Below are 23,923 nucleotides of genomic sequence, written 5' to 3'. Positions count from 1 at the left end.
CTTTGATCCAGCCATACCATTGCTGGGTTTGTACCCCAAAGAGATCATAGATAAACAGACTTGTACGAAAATATTTATAGCTGCGCTTTTTGTGGTGGCAACAAATTGGAAAAGGAGGGTCTGTCCTTCAATTGGGGAATGGCTGAACAAACTGTGGTATATGCGGGTGATGGAATACTATTGTGCTAAAAGGAATAATAAACTGGAGGAGTTCCAGGCGAACTGGAGAGACCTCCAGGAACTGATGCAGAGTGAAAGGAGCAGAGCCAGAAGAACATTGTACACAGAGACTGATATACTGTGGTAAAATTGAATGTAATGGACCTCTGAACCAGCAGCAATACAGTGACCCAGGACAATTCTGAGGGATTTATGGTAAAGACGCTGCCCACATTCAGAGGAAGGACTGCAGGAGAGGAAACATATAAGAAAAACAACTGCTTGAACGCATGGGTCGGGGTGGACATGATTGAGGGTGTGGACTCGAAACTACCACACCAATGCAACTACCAACAATTTGGAAATTGGTCTTGATCAAGGACACATGACAAAACCAGTGGAAATATGTGTTGGCCATGGGTGGGGGGAGTGAGGGGGGCAAAGGGGAAAGTAGGAGCATGAATCATGTAACCATGTTAAAAACGAATATTAATAAATGTTTTTTTAAAAAAAAAAGAAGGTGGGGTTGGTGGGAGCATAGTGAGCAACCACAATTTCAAAGGACTATTAATGCAGCATGCCACCTTGTGAGCAACAAGGAACCGAAGTAAGGTGACTGTCCCTCTTCCTTTTGGGAAGCATCAGTGTGGACGGAGGCAGAGACCTGGGTTTGAATGTCATCTCTGGGGCTCTTTATGGAACTCTTTATATTAGGATTTCGAGTCAGAAGGAAACTTAGAAATCATTTCATATTTTATGTCCGAAGAAACTGAGTTCAAAACTCTGCTCCATCCTAGCAGTATGATCTCCAAGTTAATAAGTTAGCATAGCTTGTATTTGAACTCAGGACTTCAAACCTATTCTTTTTGACAGTACAACAACATTATGGTTGCCTTAGGAATAAAATGGGAGTAATTATACTTAATTTGTTCCAGGATTCTCTCACAGTGTGGCTGTGAGTCAAAGGCTTTGGAAACCTTTAAGACTTATACAAATGTTACTATTATTAACTCAATGGCTGGTTTATACTAGTTTCAAGTCAATTACTCTTAACATAAATGACATAGTTAAGGATGTATGTATTAATTGGCTATTTTAAGCTTAACTAGCCCAGCATGAGGTTTTATTATTTTTTAAATTAAATAAATTTATTTATTTAGAATATTTTCCCATGGTTACATGATTTATGTTCTTTCCCTCCCCACTTCCTTCTTCACTCCCTGAGCTGACAAGCAGTTCCACTGGGTTATACATGTATCATTGTTCAAAACCTATTTTCATGTTATTCCTATTAGCGGTAGTGTGATCTTTTAATGCCAAAACCCCAGTCATATACCCATCAAAATGAGATTTTATTCTTGAGGCTAAATAGTTGCTGTAATTAATACAATTTTAACTACATACATATTACACCTTGCTATTCTTTAAAAATCTGACTTCATTGAGAGTTAAAGTTCAAATTAATTAAATGGGTTCACATAAATTATTAGTAGTTAAGCCTACATGGTGAAACATTTTCCTGTTGAAAAAACTTTCTTCGAATCAACAGAAGAAAATTTGGCCTCAGACACTTCCAGCTGTGTGACCCTGGGCAAGTCACTTAACCCCCACTGCCTAGTCCTTACCACTCTTCTGCTTTAGAAACAAAAAACACAGTATTGATTCTAAAACGGAAGGTAAGAATTTTAAAATAAAATATAAAAAAGTAAAAATAACTTTTTTAAATCAGCAAAAAATTTGCCTTCTCTTCCTCTACTCCCCAAATTGAGAATGAAAGAAAAACAAATGTATAATCAAGCAAAAAAAAAATTCACATTAGCCTGTTATATATAAATATGCATATACATGTATATATAAACACACATACATAAATGTCTTATTCTGCACTCAGTCCTTTACATCTCAGGAGATGGGTAGCATGTTTCATCATTAGCCCTCTAGAATTGTGGTTGGTAATTACACTAATTAGCGTTCTTAATGCTTTCCAAGTTGTTTATCTTTATAATATTATAAAAATTATATAAATCATTCTCCTGGTTCTGTTCACTTTGTTATATATCACTTTAAACTAGTCTCTTCAGGATTCTCTGAAACCATCTCCATCTTTTCTTTTAATTTTATTATTCTTAATAACAAATTTCCACATAAGTTTTCTAAAGTTATATGATCTAAGTTGTCTCCCTCCCTTCTTCCCTCCCCCCTCCTGGAGATGGCAAGCAATTTGATCTGGGTTATACATGTCCCTTCATCATTGCTTACGGCACAATAATATCCCATCACATTTACATATAACTTGTTCAACCATTCCTTCCCCGATTCATAGGCTAATTTCCTCAGATTCCAATTCTTTGCCAACTCAAAAAGAGTTAAATATTTTTGTACATCTTTAGAGCTTGTTATACCTAGAACTAACTCTTCTCTAAACTTACCTTCCTTCTAATTCTCTCTTTTCCCTTCAAAGTCCTTTCTCCCCTATTTCACTACTACAAGAAATATATTTCTATATTCAACTCTGTGTGCACTCTTTTCTTGTTTGACCAGTTCAGAGGTTCAAGCGTCAGCCACTTCTTCCCCTCCTTCCTCTTTATTTGTATAGACTTCTATTTGTGTAACCCAATTATATGAGATAATTTTCCTTAACCTCTCTTTCCCTTCTCCGTTTCGTACATTCTTCTTCACTCTTTCTATTCAAAATCAAGATGTAACAGAAATACTCCCTGATCTTTTTTCTAAATAGATTCTCTTTGTGACCCCTACTGATGATGGGAGAGAGGACACATTTTGCCTCCTGGTTCCTTGAAATCAGGGCAGTTTTCCTTATAAAATTTCATAAAATATTATTTTTGGGCTTATTTTGATCATAGTGTTTGAGCAGTCCAATGATTCTTAAATTTTTTTTCTCTTCAATCTCTTTTTCCAGGTCTGTTGTCCTGATTATGAGAAATTTTATATTTTCTTCTATTTTTTTTCAGTTAAAATTTGAAAAATTTTAATATTTCTTATTGCCTCATGATATTATTGACTTCTATTTGGTTCATTCTAATTTTCAGGAAGTTTGTTGCATGGATGAGATTTTGTACTTCTTGTCTAAGCTCTTAATTCCTATTTCTAATTCTTTTTCTTAAAGTTCTTATTTATTTTTCATTTTTTCCTCTAGCACTCTCATTTCATCTAGAAAAAACATGTTAAACTCTTTTCAAAACTCTTTTTTAACTTGTTAAACACTTCATCTCTTCTGGGAATTGGAAGCTAAATAGTTGAATCTATGCCCAAACTATGTTTTTCTTTGTGGCTTTGACTGTAAAGGTCTTGTAGTTATTTTCTTCTGGGCTTAGGTCTTGAGCATCCCTGCAATCATAATAGCTTTATCTAGTGGGATTTTGTTTTGCTTACTTGTTCTTCCAACTTATTTTTTGATTTTGAATTTTTTTTGTTAGGGCTAAAATGTGTACAGTTTTAGAAGGACTATCTAGGCTGTTCAGATGCTTTGTTCTTGGAATATTTAATTCCTGGATCTCAGGGACAGCTGGGCTCAGGCTCGAGACCTGGAACCTTTCAGTGCTCCTAAAATTTTTGTTCCATAGCAAAATCAGATAAATGACCCCTCCCTGGTCTGAGCTATACCAAGTTTCTGACTTGGGTTTGTGTCTTAGCCCCTATTGGTCATTTAGAAAGCTCAGCTGATCCAGAAGGTCAGAAATATAAGCTTCCTTTTGGTCTGGAATTCCTGACCTGGTTATTCCTCTGCACACTTCAGACTGAGCTAGAAAGCTAGAACAAAGACCTTGCTCTGCTCCTCGGGGTCCAACCTACAAAAGCTGATGAATTTGCTCCATGCTCAGTTTACAGGTTAGGTCTCCTCATCCTGGAGGGCCACCTCTAGATACAGATCCAGTCCTCCACTTGCCCAAGGTCTGTGACTTGGAACTTGATAGTAACAAATGTCGACAGGTACATGGTTCCTGTATGCTACAAAGATTCAGGTTCTTCTGTGCTAGATCTGGGAACTTTTCTTGTCTGAGTGCACAGCCTCCTCTGCATCCTGCAATGAATGCCCTGTGGAGTACACTTCTGGCCAGACCGTTTCTGCAGAACTTTCTTAGAATTTTTTTTTTACTTTTTCCCAATCATATGCAATTTTCAAAATTCATTTTCCAAAAAATTTCTCCCCAAATTTTGAATTCCAAATTCTCTCCCTCCCTCTATCCCCCCCTTCCCTCCTTGAGATGGCAAGCAATTTAATATAGGCTCTAGATTTGGATCTTTCTGCAGAACTTTCTATTTCCTACTGTGATTTGCATTTTCTAGATCTGTTTGGAGGAGTTTGGAGGTCGAGGTCACTTTTTCTCCTCCAAGCTACTCCTTTATCTTGGCTCTGACTCAAGCTATGGGAATGTCTTAATTTTTTAAATGTTTCAATTTACTACCACTACTTCCCTTTTTTCACCTTCACATTTTTGAGAAGTAGGTCTTTTATAGTAATATTTGAAGCCAAGGGGAGGTACTACATTTTGTAAACTATGCCGAATGCTTGAGAAAGCAATTTAGAAATCCAGCTAAGAAAGCAGAAAATTTAGAAATCCTTGAATATAAGGATCACAGAGATAGGATATAAACAGAAAGTTCTAAAATTATTCATTGCAGCAATATCAGAACACACAATAGTAACCTTTCAGAGGAAGAAGGGACACAAGCAATCCATCACTCAAAAAGTAATCCTCATTCCAACATTCCCCCAAAGTGGCCATGGAACCACCAGAACACTTCCAGGGAAAAGGAAGCTACTGCCCCTCGTGACAGTCCGTTCTACTTCTGGATAGCTCTACTCATTCAGAAGTTTTTCTTTCCATCATGCTCGAAATGACCTCACTGAAACTTCCTCAGTTCTAGTTCTTCCTAAGAATAACAAGCTGGGTCATGTGTATCTTACAGAGACTACTGAAAATGCCTATTGGAATAAAAGGGTTAATGGTTTCTAACTTGAATTAAAGTTTAGGTTGAATACTGAAAAGTGTTTATAAAAGCATCAGCAAAATATTGAAACAATGGAGGGAATACTAAGAATGTTATTTAATTTCCTTATTGCAATGAAAAGCAAATTGGTTTAGACAGTCACTGCTAGAATATGGTTTTATTTGACTCAATCCCAGGGCGTAAAAGAACAGCCAATAGCTTGGGGTTTCCAGTCTTGTTTTCCAATTTGTGACCAAGGACCAGATTTCCCAAATAAAGTTCCATTTTATAATAGTAAATATAGATGTTTGAATTTTCAGAGAGGCTTAAAAATTAAGTGTCAATTGCTAAGGGGGAAAATGTTTTGTGGAATTTGAAACACTCAAGAAATTAATTTAGAAGATGCCTAGTGATTATTAAGGTACTATAATTATGCCAAATCACCTTAAGCTATAGGTTCTTTACCTATATTACTTAAATCTATAAATATAATCATACAGGGGTTTTAAAATTTTAATAGCTTGAAAATGTGCTAAGACTTTTTTTTAAGATCCTTGCTTTCTGTCTTCGAATCAATACTCTGTATATTGGTTCCAAGGCAGAAGAGCAGTAAGGGCTAAGCAATGGGGGTTTAGTAACTTGCCCAGGATCACATAGAGAGGAATGTCTGAGGCCAGATTTGAACCTAAGACCTCTGGGCCTGGCTCTCAATCCACTGAGCCACCCAGCTGCTCCCTGCACTAAGACTTTGGGGGCATCCCATATATCATATAGGGAAGTAAACTCTGCAGCTGATCTCTAAGCTCCTTGAATTAAAGGACAGAAGAAAGAGCAAAGGGCAGGGAGAAAGAAAGATGAATTTTCATTAGCTGAAAAGAATTTAATTTAAAAAAAAAAAGAACAAATAAACTTTCCTCCCAGTTATATAACTTTTAAACTTTTTCATCCACAAAAGAATTAATTCTTTGGCAGAATTCTTTCTTATACTGTCCTCAATTAGGAATGTTTTCCTTCTAATCTCATTTTTATAGTTCAAATGCATAACCTTCTAATATTTAAAGAGTATTTAATGTCATCCTGGTTGGGGTGCCTCAAGATTCTTCTCATAATTAAAAAGAAAGGAAAAAACCTTACAGAAAGGAATCCTATATGGAAAAGATCCATCGTGGCAAGAGACATTGTGTGCCAAGATACCGTATAAGGACAATATAATCATTTCAAAGAATAGTGTATTTTTCAAGGAAGAAATGCAATAAAAATGCAAATAGGTAAAACCACCAAAGGTCATATCTTTCCCTTGACCTGATCACAACAGAGGTTTAATGAAATGATAAAATTCTAAAAGAAAAATGTAGCAATCAACACTGATATGCTCTACTGGGTCTATCTGGATCCTGTTTATCGTAATGTTCTTTTTATCATTCAAAACACCAAAATGTCTTAAGAATATTGTGAGGTCCAAAGCATATGATTTTTCACTTTAGTTTTTTTGGGTTTTTGGTTTTATATGATTATTCTCTTATAAAATGAACAATATAGAAATATATTTTACATGATAATACATGTATAACCCAGACTGAATTGCCTGCCAGCTCTGGAAAGGGAGAGAGGGAGACAATTTGGAGCAGACAACTTTGGAAAATGTATGTGATTTGTTACTGGTAAATAATTGGTAAAATAAGATATCTTTATAATAGAAAAAGAATATTGTGATATCATCATTTACTTATTTTCTGAAAACGAAGACCATTTTGAAGATGGTTCATTTCTATTTTAAAAGAAATTAAACTCACCATGACGGGGAGAGAATACATCATCCACAGAATTTAGGCAAAGCACAGGAATTCCTACTGACTTCAACCTTCGATTTGGACTAGCATCAGTGTAATAATCATCAATAGAACGATATCCAAACATAACTGAAGTAAATCGTTTATCAAACTCTCTGATGGATTTTGCCTGAAGAAACAAAAATCAAATAAATGACACCTAATTTAAAAAATCAAAACATTAAATAAAATTGACATAAGGTTTCTCGTACCTTCATGACATGATCCATGTCAATTTGTTTCACAAACATATGTCGATGCCTAGAAACAAATAATTGCAAAAGAAAAAATAAAGACCATTCCCACCTTATACCTCAACTAAAGCACTTTATAAACTAGCTGAGCAAGAAAATGTTAACATTTGAACCTATAAAATATATCAAGAATATCCAAGATAAAAACAGAATTCAACTCTTTGGATACATTTCCCTTAAATAATTACTGAGTAAGAACATTTATATAATTAATCTGAAAAACTGAAGTAATTTAGACAACTAAATTTTTGTTATGGGTAAAAAAACAGACTGTAGCCTATTACCACCAACAATGATTTGTGTGAAAGAACTAATATAAAAGACATCCAAGAAATATAGAGCCTGTCAAATAACAAAAGCCAGAAATAACACAGAAGACCTAGAGGAAAGCCTCTACCATGTGGCAGTAACACCCCCCCCCCGCCCCCGGCCTCTGGAGGGCACCCATTTGGATAAAAGTCTTATAGTAACTGAAGACACGAACAGATTGTAATTTGTGTAAATGAAATGAGTACTCACATCAATGCCATGATAGCCTCACTGAAAAAAAAGTACATTTAAAAAATACATTCATTTTTCCTTACCCAATCAGCTCTTAAATTTACTTCTGGCTGGCTGTTTTCTGATTGTTTAACTAATTAATAGTAGCCCCAAAAGAACTTGTTGCCAGATTTTCAAAGGTTCAGGGAAATAAAATAAGCTTATTGTAATGGTTAAGATCAAATTTTTGGGTAGCTATAGTTTTCTATGAGTACTCCTCTTAAAGATAAGAAATGGTTTTATTTTGTGATTAAAGCTAATAACTCTTTGGGATTCATTTTCTCTATCTGTAAAAGTTAAAAAGTTTGGAAATGATGATTTCTAAGCTTTCTTTAGTTTCAATATTCTGTGGCTTAAGGAACAAAATTTTTTGATACTTTAGAAAAACAAATTGTGTTCATGTGGCTTAAAATATAAATCAAAGTTAAGCTTAGTAGAAAAAATATATAAAAATTATTTCTAAGATTCCTTTAGTTCTAATATTCTGTGACTTTAAGAACAAAATTTTTTGATCCTTTAGAAAAACAAATCATGCTCATTTGGCTTAAAATATAAATCAAAATTAAGCCTAGTAGAAAACATATGTAAATGTATTTTGAAAAATCAAAGCACCAGATGACAAATAATAATAATGGAGAAGTATAAGAGACCAAAGGACCAACGATTTTTAAGGGTAAATGACTCAAAGCTTACTACAGTGTTTAACTTTGACATTTCAGAGTCCAGTTTAAGGAAGATAATTACTGAGCCTGTATAAATATCTAACACCTAACTTGAGTAGGAAGTGACTTGGCACTCACTCAGGGAAAGCAATAAATTTGAAAATTAGAAGAAGACTTTTACAACATCACATCAGAATATTATTTTTAGCTTTTTAAAGTTTGAAGAGATGACTCACTTGTTAACAGAAGATTGTAGACAGGTTGTCAAATAGTAGTTAAAAAGCAGCCAGTTAAGTGGTTTCTCCAATGACTCTGCACAAGCAAAAGTATTCCAGCCAACAGAAAATGTTGCAGCTGCCATCAAAGGAGTTTTGGTGCCAATTTTGCCCAGATAATTTAAAAGTAGCATACTAAAATAAGAGGATGAATGACACAATTTAAAATGAATAATTCACTTAAATGAAATTAAATTATAGCACACAAAGAACAACTTCTTGACCCTCTATCACCAAAGATGTCATAGCAGTTCTAGGAAAATCTTTAGGGAGTAGACTAAGCAATCTAAAGGCAAATTTTGAAATTTTCAATCTTGGAAATGCAGAATCACCACTTAGTAAATATCACATTTTTTCTTTGTACCCATATAATCACATATCTTGAGCAAATAGGATAAGGAATGCAATAATTGCATTAGAGAGGCAGTGGCATTGAGTATATGGAGCAGTAGTCAAGGAGGCCTGGTTTAGAAATCCTCATCAGACACTTAGGAGATGGGGGCCTTTGAGAAAATCAATGAACTTTCAGCTGTTGTTCTGGTACCTGCTACCTCTATGACTGTGGGCAAATCTTTCTAATTCTCAGTTTACTGATCTTTAAACGGAGGCAGAAGAACCAGATGTCCTCTTAAGTCCCTTTTTTATCTAGATCTATGATCCTCTAGATGATGTACATTGATGTAATCATAGGTCTTGTGGATCAAGATAATAAAGTAAGGTCCAATGTTATATAGTAAATGCTACCTTCCAGTTCATTTAGGTCTTGACACTGTCAAATTATATATATAAATGTAATGTTATATTATATATCATGTATTATGTAATAAAATAAATAATAAAAAACTAATGTAAAATAAACAAAAATATAAATAAAAACAAAAATTATATACATAGTATAAAATTTGTATTTTTGTATTATATAAAATTTGTATAAAATTTAAGGGCAAAAATTGTTTTTGTTTTGACATCCCCAATGCCTAATGAAGTAAAATGCACCCAACAGGCATTTTATAAATATTACCTGAATTGAGTTCAAAAGAAGAGGAAAAAATTGTTCAGTTTGATTTTTAGATGATTGAGAAAGATTATGAAATCTTCACAAAATATCCAAAGAAATCCCAGAGAGTGTGAGACCTCAGGAGTTTCCATAACCCACAAAAGCATCTGCTGACTTCCCATACAATTTGCTTTGGTAATATAAACCCCTGAAAAACTAAAAGTTGATTATAGAGTGTATGACTTGTCTGAATCTTTGGCTTCTGTTTACCCTCCCTTTTGGTCATTTTGTGATGGACTAAATTACAGATAAACTCAAACCAGTCAGGTGCCCTGCATTGGGAATAAAAGTGGTAGAGAAAGAGAAAGAAACTAGTGGCTGCCATAAAGGATTGGGAATTGTGAAGCTGAATGATCAATTCTGTAACTATCTTCAATTACTACTGACTTACTATGTTATATTGGACAAGTCATTTAACTACTGAAACTAGATATATTACTAGGCAGAGTGATGGACTTGGAGTTAGAAAGACCTGAGTTCAGATCCTGTCTCAGACACTTACTAGCTATGAGACAGGGAAAAAAATCATTTAATCTCTCAGCCTCAAGGTCATCTGTTAAAAAATGAGTATGGTGTGGAAGCCAAGATGGTATATTAATAGCAGTGAAAGCTGAAACCACTCTGAGAATCCTTTTAAACCAATCTTTAAAAAGTGCCTCAAAATGCCAGGAGTCAAAAACCAACAGAAAGACTGAGTGAGGGGGCTCTCCCACTGAAGACAATGTGAAAGGTAGCAGAGAGAGTTGATTTTCACAGGATAAGGGAGAACCAGAGGCAAAACTGCACACAGAGGAGTGATGGCAGATTCCCTTCCCCCACCTACTATGCCAGATTCCAAACCTGGGCGTAGGCCAACTTTGGGATCCTGGGACATGGACTACACCAACAAAAGAGTACCTCAGATCCACCCCATTAAGTCCCAGGCCCTGGCACCAGCCTGTAGTGAGGCCTGGAAGTCCATAGAGCTGGGCGCTTTCAAGCCTACACTGAAGTAGTGAAGACCTAGTCCCAGGGCAAAGTAGCTCACAGTGCAGAGTCCTGCAAGCCAGCAGCAGAGGAGACAGAATCAGCAGCTTTCAGAATTTCCAGTCCACAGGCAAAAAAGGCTAGGAAAATGAGTAACTAGCACAAGAAACCCCTAATTCTCTAAAATTTCTATGGCAGCAAAACAAAGCACGGACTCGACAGGGGATAGTTATTGAGATCCAAGCAACCACAAGTAAAACTTCAAAGAAAAATGGAAACTGGTCTTAAGCAATCAAAGAACTCAAAATGGAATTCAAAAATCAAATGACAGGTTGAAGAAAAATGAGAAAAAGAAATGAAAATAATGCAAAAAGAAAATAACAGCATAAAAAAGCAAAATTGGCCAACTGGGAGAAAAGAAGCACAAAAATCCAATGAAGAAAAGAGTTTCAGAAAAAAACAGAATTGACCTACTGAAAAAAGAGGCAAAAAAAAATCCAATGAAGAAAAGCATTCAATGAAAAGTAGAATGGACCAAATGGAAAAGGAGAATCAAAAGGTCATGGAAGAAATTCAGTCTTTTTTTTTTTTTTCCATGTTTATGTGGTACATTTTATTTTCCTCCCCTCTTCCCTCCTCACTCCAAGAGTCGACAAGCAATTCCACTGAGTTATATAAGTTTTTTCATTTGATACCTATTTCCATATTAAGGAAATTCAATCTTTAAAAACTAGAATTGGGCAAACAGAAACTAATGACTTCATGCAACATCAAGAAACAATAAAACAAAATCAAAAGGATGAAAAAATAGAAGAAAACATGAAATACCTCCTTTAAAAAAAATAACTGACCTGGAAAATAGATCCAGGAGAGACAATTTAAGAATTATTAGACTACCTCAAAGTAATGATTAAAAAAAGCCCAGATATCATATTACAAGAAATTATCCAAGAAAACTGCCCTGATATTCTTGAACAAGAGGGTAAAATGGAAATTGAAAAAAATCCACAGATCATCTCCTGCAATAAAATCCCAAATGACAACTCCTAGGAATGTTATAGCCAAGTTCAAGAGTTCCCAAGCCAAAGAGAAAAAATGAGTATATTAATAAAAGATACCTATATCATAGAGTTGTTTTAAGGATTAAATGAAATCTATCTAAAGTGCTGTATACATGCTATTATTCTTTCTTCATCTGGAGGAATAAAAGTGGTACTAGATGATCTTGAAAGTCACTTCCAATTCTAAGAGACTATGAATCCATGAATTCATGGAAAGTTATATAAGAAAGGTAGACAAGAATTAGTTACATAATAAAGTCTTTAACCTACTCTTCTTAAATATAGTGGTGTTCTCTTGGCCTTCATTTTCTGGGAAAAGATTCCTATAGGTTATATTTTCCTTTGGGGGCAGGATTAGACTTGTGGATTTACTAGTAAATAAATTTCTAATTGGAAACTCCCACTTGCAATTTATCTGCTTGGCAATTTATCATTTTAGAGAGTTGCCTGTGGTACTGAACAGATATGTAATTTGCCCCATCACACATTTGTGTGTGTGTATGTATGTGAAAATCAAGACTTGAATGCAGGTTTTCCTGCCCCTGAGGGGAATACCAAACCATGTAGTCTTGCCTTACAGTTATATTTATCTTAATTTTCCTGCTTTTGGACTTTAAAAAAATTGGAAAGGTTAGGTTCTTGCTATTATGTTTAAGGCTCTTAATAACTTGTCTCCAACTTACCTTTGTAGACTTAGCTACTAGTACTCCTCTACATATACTCTCAAACTGATTTTTTCACTGTTCCTCTATCTTACCTGTATATTTCTACCTATTTCTCTGCTTAAGCTGTTCCTCCTATCTGGCATGCCATTTCTACTCCCCTAACTGTATCCTTCTCCATCCTTCAAGACCCTGTTAAAGAACTATGTGCTTTACTTCCTCAAAACTTTGACCACTCCAGTACATCCTGGCCTATTCCACCTTTGAACACCTTTCCTAAAAACTGTCTGTACCAAAGAGGACCAGTTGGGACAGATGTACGTGGATGCTGTGTAAATGCTTATTCCTCTCCCTCCTCTTCCCCCTACATAAAGAACTAACTTTATATAAAGAAATATAGTTAAAGGGAAAAAAATCAACATATTGGTCACATCTGAGAATATATGCCTCAATTTGCACCTGTAGTAAACCACCTCTCTTCCAAGAAAAGGGAGATGCATCATAATTAGTCCCCAGTGACCTGATTCTGAATTGATCAGAATTCTAATATCTTTCATTGTTTTTCCTGTGTATGTACTTCCTTTGGAATATATTAATAAAGAACCTATGCCTGTTAATGTAAGGATTTATGATGGGTTATGACTCTTTGCTACATAGAGATTAAGAGGATATGTTTATTGTAATTGTTAAGGTTGTATTTTGAGCATAAGCTTTATGACCTTGCTGTTACAGGTTCAGAATATAAGAAGGGAATGTAGATGGCTTTTGAGTCTCATTCTCACTCTGTGGGAAACTAATAAGTGAAGGAAAACAATGCATCACATACCCACTCCATGTTCTTGGGTACCATTATTCCATGGTATCGAAGAACTCAAAGGATAGGCAAGTTTCTATTAGCCACAGCAAAAAAAGGTAGAATAACCAATAGAACAAAGGTACCTATGTCCAGGTACCTTCCTAATCTGGACAGAATTGTGTGTCCTATGATGAATGAAATTTACTGGGGAATTGGTTGAATAAGGAATGGGAATTATAAATGTTAATATATAGGCTAAGATTTCTGAAGAAATTGTGTCTCTTAAAATGATAAGTAGAAACTATCTAAACCCAGCAAATATCATCTGCAATGGGGATAAGTTAGAAGCCTTCCCAATAAGATCAGAGGTGAAGCAAAGATGCCCATTATCACCTCTATTATTTAATTGTACCCCAATTGCCAGCTTTAACAAGTAGAGAAGAAAAGGAAAATGAAGGAATTAAAGTAGGCAATGGGGAAACTAAATTAACATTCTTTGCACATGATTCAGTGGCATACTTAAAGAATCCTGAAGAATCAATTAAAAAGTAGTTAAAATAATTAATAGCTTTAGCAAAATTGCGGGATACAAGATAAACCCACACAAGTGCATTTCTATATATTACCAACACAGTCCAGCAGCAAGAGACAGAGAGGTCCCATTTAAAATAACTCTAGATAATATAAAATACCTGGGAATATACAGATATACCTTTCATCCTTAACTCAGTACTTCCTAACCCTCTTTCCACTGCCTTGTCCCCTTCACTCTGTTGTCAATAAACCTCTTACCCTTAACCAGAGAATTCTGTGGTTATTAACCTACCAGCTAAGGCCAAGCGGGACAGGCAACAGGAAGGGTTCTGAGCAGTTTCAGCTGGAATAAACTCCATTGCTGAAGGGGAGGAAGTTCAACATCCACTTCTTGTCAGCCCGCCATTCACCAATAGGAAGCTGCTTCCTCAGCAGGGAAGGGGCTGGTAACCTGATATCTTAAAGGAGCTGCCTGGTGTCTAGCAGTGAGAGTTACACTTGACACTCAATTTCCTGGGTTGGTTCTTTGTTACATTTAAAAACAAGTTTCAAGCCCAGGCCAGGTACAACTCACTCCATCCTTCCAACTAGCACCATCCTCCTTCTAGCCTTATTACCAGCATAAGGCTCCTTTGTCCCCATTTATTACAGGTACTACTTCATATCTATCAAATTGACCAATATGACAGTAAAGGAAAGTGATAATGTTGGAAGGATGTGAGAAAATTGGGACACTAATGCATTGTTGGTGAGGTTGCTAACTGATCCAACCATTCTGGAGGGCAATTTGGAACAATGCCCAAAGGGCTATAAAACTGTGCATATCCCTTGATCCTGTAATACCACTACTAAGTCTATATCCCAGGGAGATCATTAAAAAGAGGAAAGGTTCTACTTGTACAAAAATATTTATAACTGTTCTTTTTGTGGTGGCAAAAAATTGGAAATTGAAGTCCATCAATTGGGGAAAGACTGAGCAAATTGTGGTATATGATGGTGATGGAACACTATTATGCTATGAGGAATGATGAGCATGATGATTTCAGAAAAAGTTGGAAAGATCTCCATGAACTGATGCAGAGTGAAATAAGTAGAACCAGGAGAGCATTATACATAGTAACAGCAATATTATGGAAGGATTAACCGTGAAAGAGTTAGCTACTTTAAGCAATACAATGATCCAGGACAATTCTGAAGGACTTATAACAAAAATTGCTATCTACCTACAGATAAAGAACTGTTAAGAGTCAGAATGCAAATGAAAGAATACGATTTTTCACATTAGTTTATGTTTTTATTTTGGGGTTTGGGTTTCATATGAATATTCTTTTTCAACAATAACCAATATAAAAATATGTTTTACATGACATTACACATATAACATGGATCAAATTGCTTACCATCTCCAGGAGGGGGGAAGAGAAGGGAGAGAGACAATTTGGATCTCATAATTTTGGAAAACGTGTGTTGAAAATTATTATCACATGTAATTGGGAAAATAAAATATCTTCACAAAAAAAGAAACTATGTCTTTTAGCAGGATGGAGATTCCGAATAATCCCTAATTTTCTTGGGGAGAAAGGATGATTTATGATTTGAGACTGATATCCTGGATTATTTATTATAATCAAGAAGCAAAGGTTTGATATAATTTGTTGCTTCCTTGACACCAACCAAGGTTAAGAGGCAAGTGATTTATCAGTTCTTGAGGAGTGGATTTTGATACTATTACTTTCTGGGTAAGAATTCTTCAGATCCCCAGCTAGCCTTAGCTGAGGTGGTTCAATTGAGGCACAAGCTGGTCCTTTATATAGGATGGATTTAGAGCTGGAAGAGAACTCAGAGGTCATCCACTCTAACCCTTTTTTTTTTTAAAAAGACCAACAGACAACCACCATATATGCCACACACTGGAAGGTGGTTCTATGCACACAGCAAATACTCAAGAAATGCTCATTGACTGACCTAATGTGGTAGAAACTGGTCAGGTTCCACTCTACATAACCATCTCCTGCAGTGATCTCACAAGTTCTGTTTTACACAAGATATAGGCAATTGCAGCCTTGGGTAATATCCCAAGCTAGTAACAACAGCTAGTATTTGTATTCAGTCTGGAAATACTCAATAGAGTAGTGCTTTTGACTGAAGCATTCAAACGAAAAAGTATAACCCTATTTGGTGAACCCACATGGGAATGTGTCACAATGCTAGGCAACAAGAAAGGGCATTTTCTTCAAACCCATTACGAGACATTAATATTCAACCAGCTGCAAAGGCTAATGGTCAAGTCCTGCCTTCAGGCACTGCAGATTCATTGTGACATGAATAGGCATTTCTCTGGAGCATATGAATAGAGAATCTAGGTCTGTTTATGTAAAGATTTGTCCTACAATAATAAGTTAGACACTTATATGATTAAGGGAACAACTTTCAGCTGGTATCCTTTCTTTTAAAGTTCACATTTTAGGGTAAGGGGGAAAAAAAACCAAGCTGAATACTGTTGGTTAAGCACAATTCAGAGACTTTGCCCAACTTTTCGTCTTTGATTCAGTCCTCTTTTTTTTGTAGGTCAAGGCAGACTTTCCATGTTAATGCAAGAATTTTTTTTTCTTTTCTGGGGGTGGGGGGGAGAGTGTTTTATTCTTTAAAATAAATACACGTTGAATTGAATTCTGAGTATTTTATCAATCAGGGTGCTGGTTAAAGAGCCTATTTACTGGGATGAATCTGTAATTTATAAAGATGATCAATGATTAGGTAAATAGAGCACTTAGGTGTTTTAAAAATCAAAACAAGGATGGAAATGGACAATTAGGGAACTGCAAAATTAAGAAAATGTGTATTTGGTCTCAGGTATTCACTAATAAACCGGGGTGATGACCTTTGATTCTTAAACACAATCAACTCTGAAAGAATTTTTTGTTTTCCTGAACTCTCCTCTAAAAAAATTTAAAAATAGATTAAGTGGCAATAGTAATATGATAAAGACATAAACACATGAAACATGAGCAAGTTTTAGTTTTCCTGAGCTCTCCTCTGCAGTAATGAATTACAGCAATTAGTAACATAAAAACATAAACACAAAAACTCACACTAAATCCAAATGCAGCTTCAAATACCATGCAGAAATGGATTTAAAAACAAAAACTACAAAGTAGACAAAAGTTGCAGTTTAGAGATCAAAGAACATAAAGCCAACTACAGGAGAGCTCTAACTAATGGAAAAGAAAAATACAGTTTAGGAGGAGGCTGCCAAGAGAAGGCAGGGAGTAAATCTAAGTCTGTGCCTGGAGAAGCTCTATTATTTTCTCGCTTCCATTACAAACTTACGGTATTTGGCTCCATCACAAACCTTAAATCCCAAAGTGTAGCCTTTTGATTTTAGCCACTGACAAATATTTATAAAGTGAAGAGCACTGGACTAGATGCTAAGTCCAACAAGGGGCAGCAGCTGAGTAACAGAAGTCAATCCCATGGGAAATGAAAAAAAGGCTGCAAGTCAGGCCGGCACAATCCATATGTCCATTTTAGTGCAGGGACCATTGTAAATGGATTGGTTTCACAGGTCCCAGAGCACACAGAAGGCACAATGAATGCTACTGAGTGAATGAAGAAATGAATTAACCAAAAATTTACTAAGAATTTAGAAAGAAAAATGCCTATGTGTTTATGTTACTCGGAACATGAGACAGACTTCATATTATAGTTAAATTAAAGAGTGCATAAAGAAAAAAAAATATATTTTCTTACCCTCCCATAGAGACTCCAGCTGCCAGAAATGGGGCTGATGGGTACAGGCTGTGGACATGGTGAATAACGGTTTCCAAATCTTCGGTATTAGCACAACAATAAGTCCTTGGTGTCTATAAGCAAATAAAACAAAAAGAAAAGTATCTGTACTATAACTCAAATATAAATAAAATGAGTTTCACAGTATATAATAAACGAAACTTTAAAAAAGGCAATATATCATAAAATAGAAATAACCATTTCTTTGTGTTTTGACATGCTGGCTGTTGATTATGGTAATTTTAAATTTGCATATGTATGACATATACATTTATAGTCTACAAAGGTAAAAATAATTGTGGCTATTTTTTAACAAGACTAATTATTTTCAACAAGGGCCTATATATTTTTAATCTATTAGGAAAGAACAGTTTTAAAACCTCAGTAAATTTGGATTCAGTATTAGCAAATAGTAAATAATAAATGTTCCTTGACTTGACCATAGATTCACCTATAAATTTCTTTTCACTCATCTATGACATCATTTTCTTATGCCTGAACTAAACTTTCACAGAAATTAACATAAAAATAAGCATAAAGTATTTCCTTATGAAAAGCATTCCAGGAATCTCCCTATAAAAATTTATCATGAGGTAGTTTTAAAAGAAAAATTTTGATAAATCTTTTAATTTCTTTCCAGCATTAAATCCCGAAAGAAAAGTGGTATTCTGGGACAGTTCTTTTGTTAGAGTAATCCTCATACACCAACTGAGAATTTCTTTTGCCCTTCAGAAAATATTAGACCCCTCTCTGCTTAAGATCACAGTAGATTCTTATAATGCTAAAACATGTAAAGCTGATTATGCTCACATATAATGCACTAAAACAAGTAATCTTTTCACATACCAAATCTGAACATCAATAAGGACTTTGTTCATAGCAGAAGAGCTTCACTGAAAGCTCTCTCAAGATAAGCAAAAAAAATTAATGTGTGAATGGAATATATCTTTGGTTAACAGTTTCACCATCCAATCCTAAAAGAGAACTCTTGTTATATGTCTTTCATTTAAGTCTCTGAAACAAACTTTGTAAAGCATACCTATTACACACCAGTGGTATTCCTCTTTCTTTTTAAATCAAGAAGTAAGTTATCACTCTTCTAGTGACCAAAAGGTAGGTGTGTCCTCCTCCCAAGCCACTCCCCTGCAAAACTCCCTGGAATGGCTCCAATTAAAGTTTGCCCATACAGCAGTTCTACTGTCACCTTTGTAAGAACCTAGATGGAGGCGCCCGGGGTGGGGGTCCTGAAGGGAAGGTCCCAACTTGACAGATTGTATGTGATACAATCCAAATAATTAAGATAAAAACCAACTAGAGTATTTTTGGCTTGAAGTCAGGAGGGAAATGCAAACAGAACAATATCTGCTATTATACTCATTCATAATAGCCACTGAATTTGTCAGCAGGATTTATGTTAAAAAAAAAAAAGACAACTTATTCAGCCTTTTTTTTTCCACGTGTGGGTCTATCTCCTAAAAAAGCTTAGCTTCAAAATTCTGAGTTATTTATGGGCAACCTCTAATATCTCCTTTTACTGCTGCCCAAATCTCATGTATATATAAAAACTTAAACTATTGAACAAAGAGAAAAATCATAGAAAATGATATTTGGCATGGTAGAAAGGCTAATTTAGTAAATTAAGTGGTGCATGAGTCAGTTCATTCCAGATATATGAATTATTTTATTCCCTCAAAATGTTTTATTTTCCATGAACTAGCTGAAGACTGAGCTACTACCAAATTAAGCACTGAGAAATATTAAAGAGAAAGAAAGAAGGATCCAAATGTGAGAAATAATGTGGAAATAGGTAAGACCTGGCAACTGATTGGATGTCTGGGATGAGGATGAAGGAAGAGTCCAAGATGGCTCTAACTGTTACAGAAATGAAAGTCCGGGAGATGATGGTGCCCATTGGCAGGAACTCTTCAGGTGAGTTCCATGTTAAACATATTGAGTGGGAGGCAAGACATCCAGACAAAATTAGAGAAGACAAATGGAAATAGGAAAGTAGAAGTCTAGGGAGAAGTAGAGAAGTAAAGAGGTAGATTTGAGAATCAGTTGCATAAAAAAAGTGAAAACAAGGCAGGAAATTTGATGAAATCACAGAAAGAGAATGTCAAGAATTGTAAAACCTAGGGGAATACTCATGTGACGACCAAGAATAATATAACTTTAATTCAATAAATAAGATCTAAATTTAAGATTATAGAATTGAGAGCCAGAAAGGAACTTAGAAACCATCTAGTTCAACCTCCTTAATTTTACAAATGAGAAAAATGAGGCCAAGGGTAGAGACTAAGTGACTGATTTGATCAGGGTCACTCATACCATATATAAATGGCATAGCTGGGCTTTGAGCCCAGCTCTTCTGGCTCTAAATTCAGTGCTTTTTCACCTCCCATTTATTAAGTGTCTGTTATATGCTAGATGCTGAGGTTCCAGTGGGAGAGAGGCTATTCTTTTCAATCTCTTGGGCCTGACCCTTATTTCTCACCTGGGTCTCCTACTTGGGGGTGCTGTTAGTTCACTGCCCTATGGGCAGTCCTTCCTATCCACCCGCTATGCCAGGGAATCTGTAGTATATTTTAACATATATGTGAATATATTGATATTTTTTTGTTTTTTGTTTTTGCTTTTAGCCTATGTGTGCTAAGATCTCAGGAACATGTTGTAAGGATAGTTTGGGTTCTCTGACAAGTTTTAATCTATTATCGTGTAAATATTCCAGAATAGGCCACTTCCAAATTTCTGATCAGTCTCATACTAGGTTGATAAGATTCATTTTACTGCTTAAAATCATCTAAGAAAGAAAAAGCACTAAAAACTGTAGAGCTAGCAAGAAAGAGAAGTATGAGGAGAGTTTCAAAGAGGCAGTATCATAGGAAACAAAGCAGAAAAGATATCAATAAGAAGGGTGGTCCCCACTGACAAACACAAGAGAAGACTAGAAAGATATGGATGTAATGAAGAGCACTGGATTTAGTGACAGGTCACTAGTCACTTTGGAGAGAGCTGTTTCACCACCATGCTGGGGATGGAAGCCACGCTCATTGCAAGCCATTGTTGAGGAGAGAGTGGGTGGTAAAGAAGTAGAATCCGTGAATATAGATTATTCCTTCTAAAAAACTGGCAGAAGAGAAAAATGGCAGATTCAGTTTGGTAGATGGTTTAAAGGGGTAGTAGGGTCACAGAAAAGTATTTTTAATACCCTGTAAGACAGATGTAATTTTAGGACATCAATAACCTACTAAACCAAGCTTTTTAGCACTGGCCTTACTTCAGGGGAATTAAGGGAGGGAAGGTTTAACCAGTGATTTGGTCAGAGAATAAAAGGAAATGGTCAGGTTTCAACATTAAGCTAGCCATAGAAAGTGAAAGAAGGAAACTCTGGGGCTAGAATCAAAGAGTGATCATTAATGGATTAATCTCAAATTGGAAGAAAATCTCTAATGGAGTTCTCCAGAGATCTGTGCTCAATTCTATGTGATGTAATATTTTTATCATCCTTTGATAAAAGTATAGACAGTATGTTTATCAAGTGGGCATATGACACAAGAAAGGATAACTAACACAGAGTCAGGATCCAAAAAGATTGAGATAGGCTGGAACTCGATCCCAAACTAAAAAAGGTGAAATTCCATAGGGAGAAATGTAAACTCTTTTGTTTGGGTTCAAAAAAATTACTAAGATGGAAGCTAGGTAGCAATTTATCTGAAATAGATTTGGGGATTTAAATGGAACTGGAAGATATGGCAACCAAAAAAGTAACATGGTCATTTTTTTGGCTCTATTAAAAGTCCTGGCAGCTAAGACTAGGCAGAAGTACTGTTGTACTCTGCCCCATCTGAATTATGTGTTCGGTTCTAGGAGCCATACTTTAGGAAAAGCATTGATAAGTTAGAGAGCATTCAGTGGCAGACAGTCAGGATGATGAAAAGTCCTAAGATTATACCATATAAAATTTAATTCAAGTGTCTATCATGTGCCAAAATAAAGCCTTCCCTTTTCTGGAGGATCCTAGATTCTACAATGGGAAAACAATAAGTGTGTATGTATTCTGGCCACAATGTCTGTCCTGACTGGCTTGCTCAGCCTGAACTCACTCCAAAGGTCTGGGGTTCCCAGAGGGACATATCAATTCTCCTCCTACTACATGACAACTCTACTTTCTCGAGGTTTTACCAGTAACTCTGGTGTGGAGGGGAAAAGGTGCCACACACTCCTACTACTCCCCATTGGTGTGCTTCCCATTTATACAAAATCAGTCCCTTCAACACCACTGACTCTTAAATGTGAAACATCTACTAAGCGAGAAGGCAAAAACAGTTCTAATCAAAATGGAACAATATACCTATAAATATGGATCACACTCTGCCACCAATGCACACAGAGCCCATGAAGGAGAATGGACCTAGAAAAACCTAGCAGTGAGGCATATATGATTAGGGAAACACATGTGCCAAGGGCAAAGCTATAATTCTGTATGGCAAGCCTTGATATCCTTGATCTCTTTGGGGAACAGCCTGTACCATGTCATCTTCTTGGCAAAACTGCTTATCTGTTCACCCTTCCCCTCCTCACAGCCCTTCTACAGGGCAAAACTACTGAAACAGTGTCTAGCTCTTTTATGACACCCTCTCCAAGGTGCTGAGAAAAAGTTACTTTTTTTTTTTCCAGAAAAACAGATCAGAATTGTTCAAAATAGCTGCAAAGTCTGTCTTCCTCCTCCTCTTCAAATATAGAGGGCAGAAAAGGCAATACCCACATGCCTGAGAAGTTTCTCCTCAAGCTAGAGATCAGGATGCCTATATAGATTTACACACAGCAAGAGGATTCAGCTCTTTTCCCATCAGATTCCAGCTACTGCGTCACCTATCTAGCATCAGTTAGCTCTCTTAGCTTGCTCAGCCTCTCTCCAGTCAACCAGCAAAGCATTGTCTCTCTTGATCAATATTGGTTCTCAGGAAAAGAGCTGCAAAACAACTGGCCAACAGGGCAGCAAAGGAAAGTAATAAATGTTGGAGGGAATTGTGGCACAACTGGGACACTAGTACACTGCTGGTGGAGATGTGAATTGGTCCAACGATTCTGGAGGACAATTTGGAACTATGTGCAAAGGGCTTTAAAAGACTGTCTGCCCTTTGATCCAGGCATACCATTGCTGGGTCTGTACCCCAAAGAGATCATAGGGAAAAAGACATGTACAAAAATATTTATAGCCATGCTCTTTGTGGTGGCAAAACATTGGAAAATGAGGGGGTGCCCATCAATTGGGGAATGGCTGAATAAATTGTGGTTTCTTTTTTTTAATTGTGGCTTCTGATAGTGATGGAATACTATTGTGATGAAAGGAATAATAACCTGGAGGAATTCCATGTGAACTGGAAAGATCTCCAGGAATTGATGCAGAGTGAAAGGAACAGAACCAGGAGAACATTTTACACAGAGACTGATACACTGTGGCACAATTGAATGTAATGGACTTTCTCTACTAGCAGCAATGCAATGACCCAGGTGACCCAGGATAATCTAGAGGAATTTATGAGAAAGAACGCTATCCACATCCAGAGAAAGAACTGTAGGAGTAGAAATGCAGAAGAAAAACATATGATTGATCACATGGTTTGATAGGGATATGATTAGTGTTTTTATGTTAAAAGATCACTCTACTGCAAATATGAATAGCATGGAAATAGGTTTTAAACAATTATACATGCATAACCCAGTGGAATTGCTTGTCTGGGAAGGGGGAGGGAAAAATCATGAATCATGTAATCATGGAAAATATTCTAAATAAAAAAAAAACAGCTGCAAAACCTATTAGCTCAACTCAGCTTCTGTATTCTGTCTTTCATCTGACTTGCAGTCTCTTGTTTCCACCTTCATGTGGTCATCTCTTATCTCTTCCTAGTGTCTCCAACTGGGATATCTTCATAAGTAACGACCTAGTTCTACCTTAGGACATGACACTCAAAAAGTTTATTTTTCTTTTTTCTTAACTTTTCAGGTTAAGACCTCAGTGGTCTTAATCATATATATAATTAACATATAATATATATAATCATCCCACCCCTCAAAGTACTTCATTTATATAAATTATTTTTATTTAAAGAAATTATAAATATTTATATGATATTTACATGTCATATATTTAAATACATTTAAATTTCTTTATTTTATAAATATATAAAAATTTAATAAATTAATAATGTAATCAACAAATAAAGTTTATCAGTTACAGCCTTTAAACCATAGAAAATAGTCCCATGTCACTGAGCTGATGAACCACAATGCAATGTAGCCATCTTTAAATGAGCTAATGCTCTGTCTTCAGATAATATGCTTATCTGAGGGGTGGTGTTCTCTCAGGTTCTCAGAACATACTG

The 23,923-nt window shown here is 35.8% G+C and overlaps 1 protein-coding gene across 1 annotated transcript in view; it reads right to left on the bottom strand.

Moving 5' to 3' along the window:
- Window positions 1–23,923, bottom strand: part of ABHD3 (abhydrolase domain containing 3, phospholipase) — a 50,210-nt gene that overhangs the window by 5,551 nt on the left and 20,736 nt on the right. Inside the window, exons 7-10 of the mRNA XM_044683014.1 lie at window positions 17,499–17,611; window positions 8,634–8,807; window positions 7,154–7,202; window positions 6,906–7,071 (exon numbers count right to left, since the gene is read on the bottom strand). Coding sequence (XP_044538949.1) covers window positions 6,906–7,071; window positions 7,154–7,202; window positions 8,634–8,807; window positions 17,499–17,611 — 502 coding nt within the window. The remainder of the gene's footprint in view (window positions 1–6,905; window positions 7,072–7,153; window positions 7,203–8,633; window positions 8,808–17,498; window positions 17,612–23,923) is intronic.

Source organism: Gracilinanus agilis, chromosome 1 (genome assembly GCF_016433145.1).
Source record: "Gracilinanus agilis isolate LMUSP501 chromosome 1, AgileGrace, whole genome shotgun sequence".
NCBI classification, from domain to species: Eukaryota; Metazoa; Chordata; class Mammalia; order Didelphimorphia; family Didelphidae; genus Gracilinanus; species Gracilinanus agilis.
Note: the sequence above shows the minus strand (reverse complement) of the source record. Positions and strands in the feature narration are given on the sequence as shown.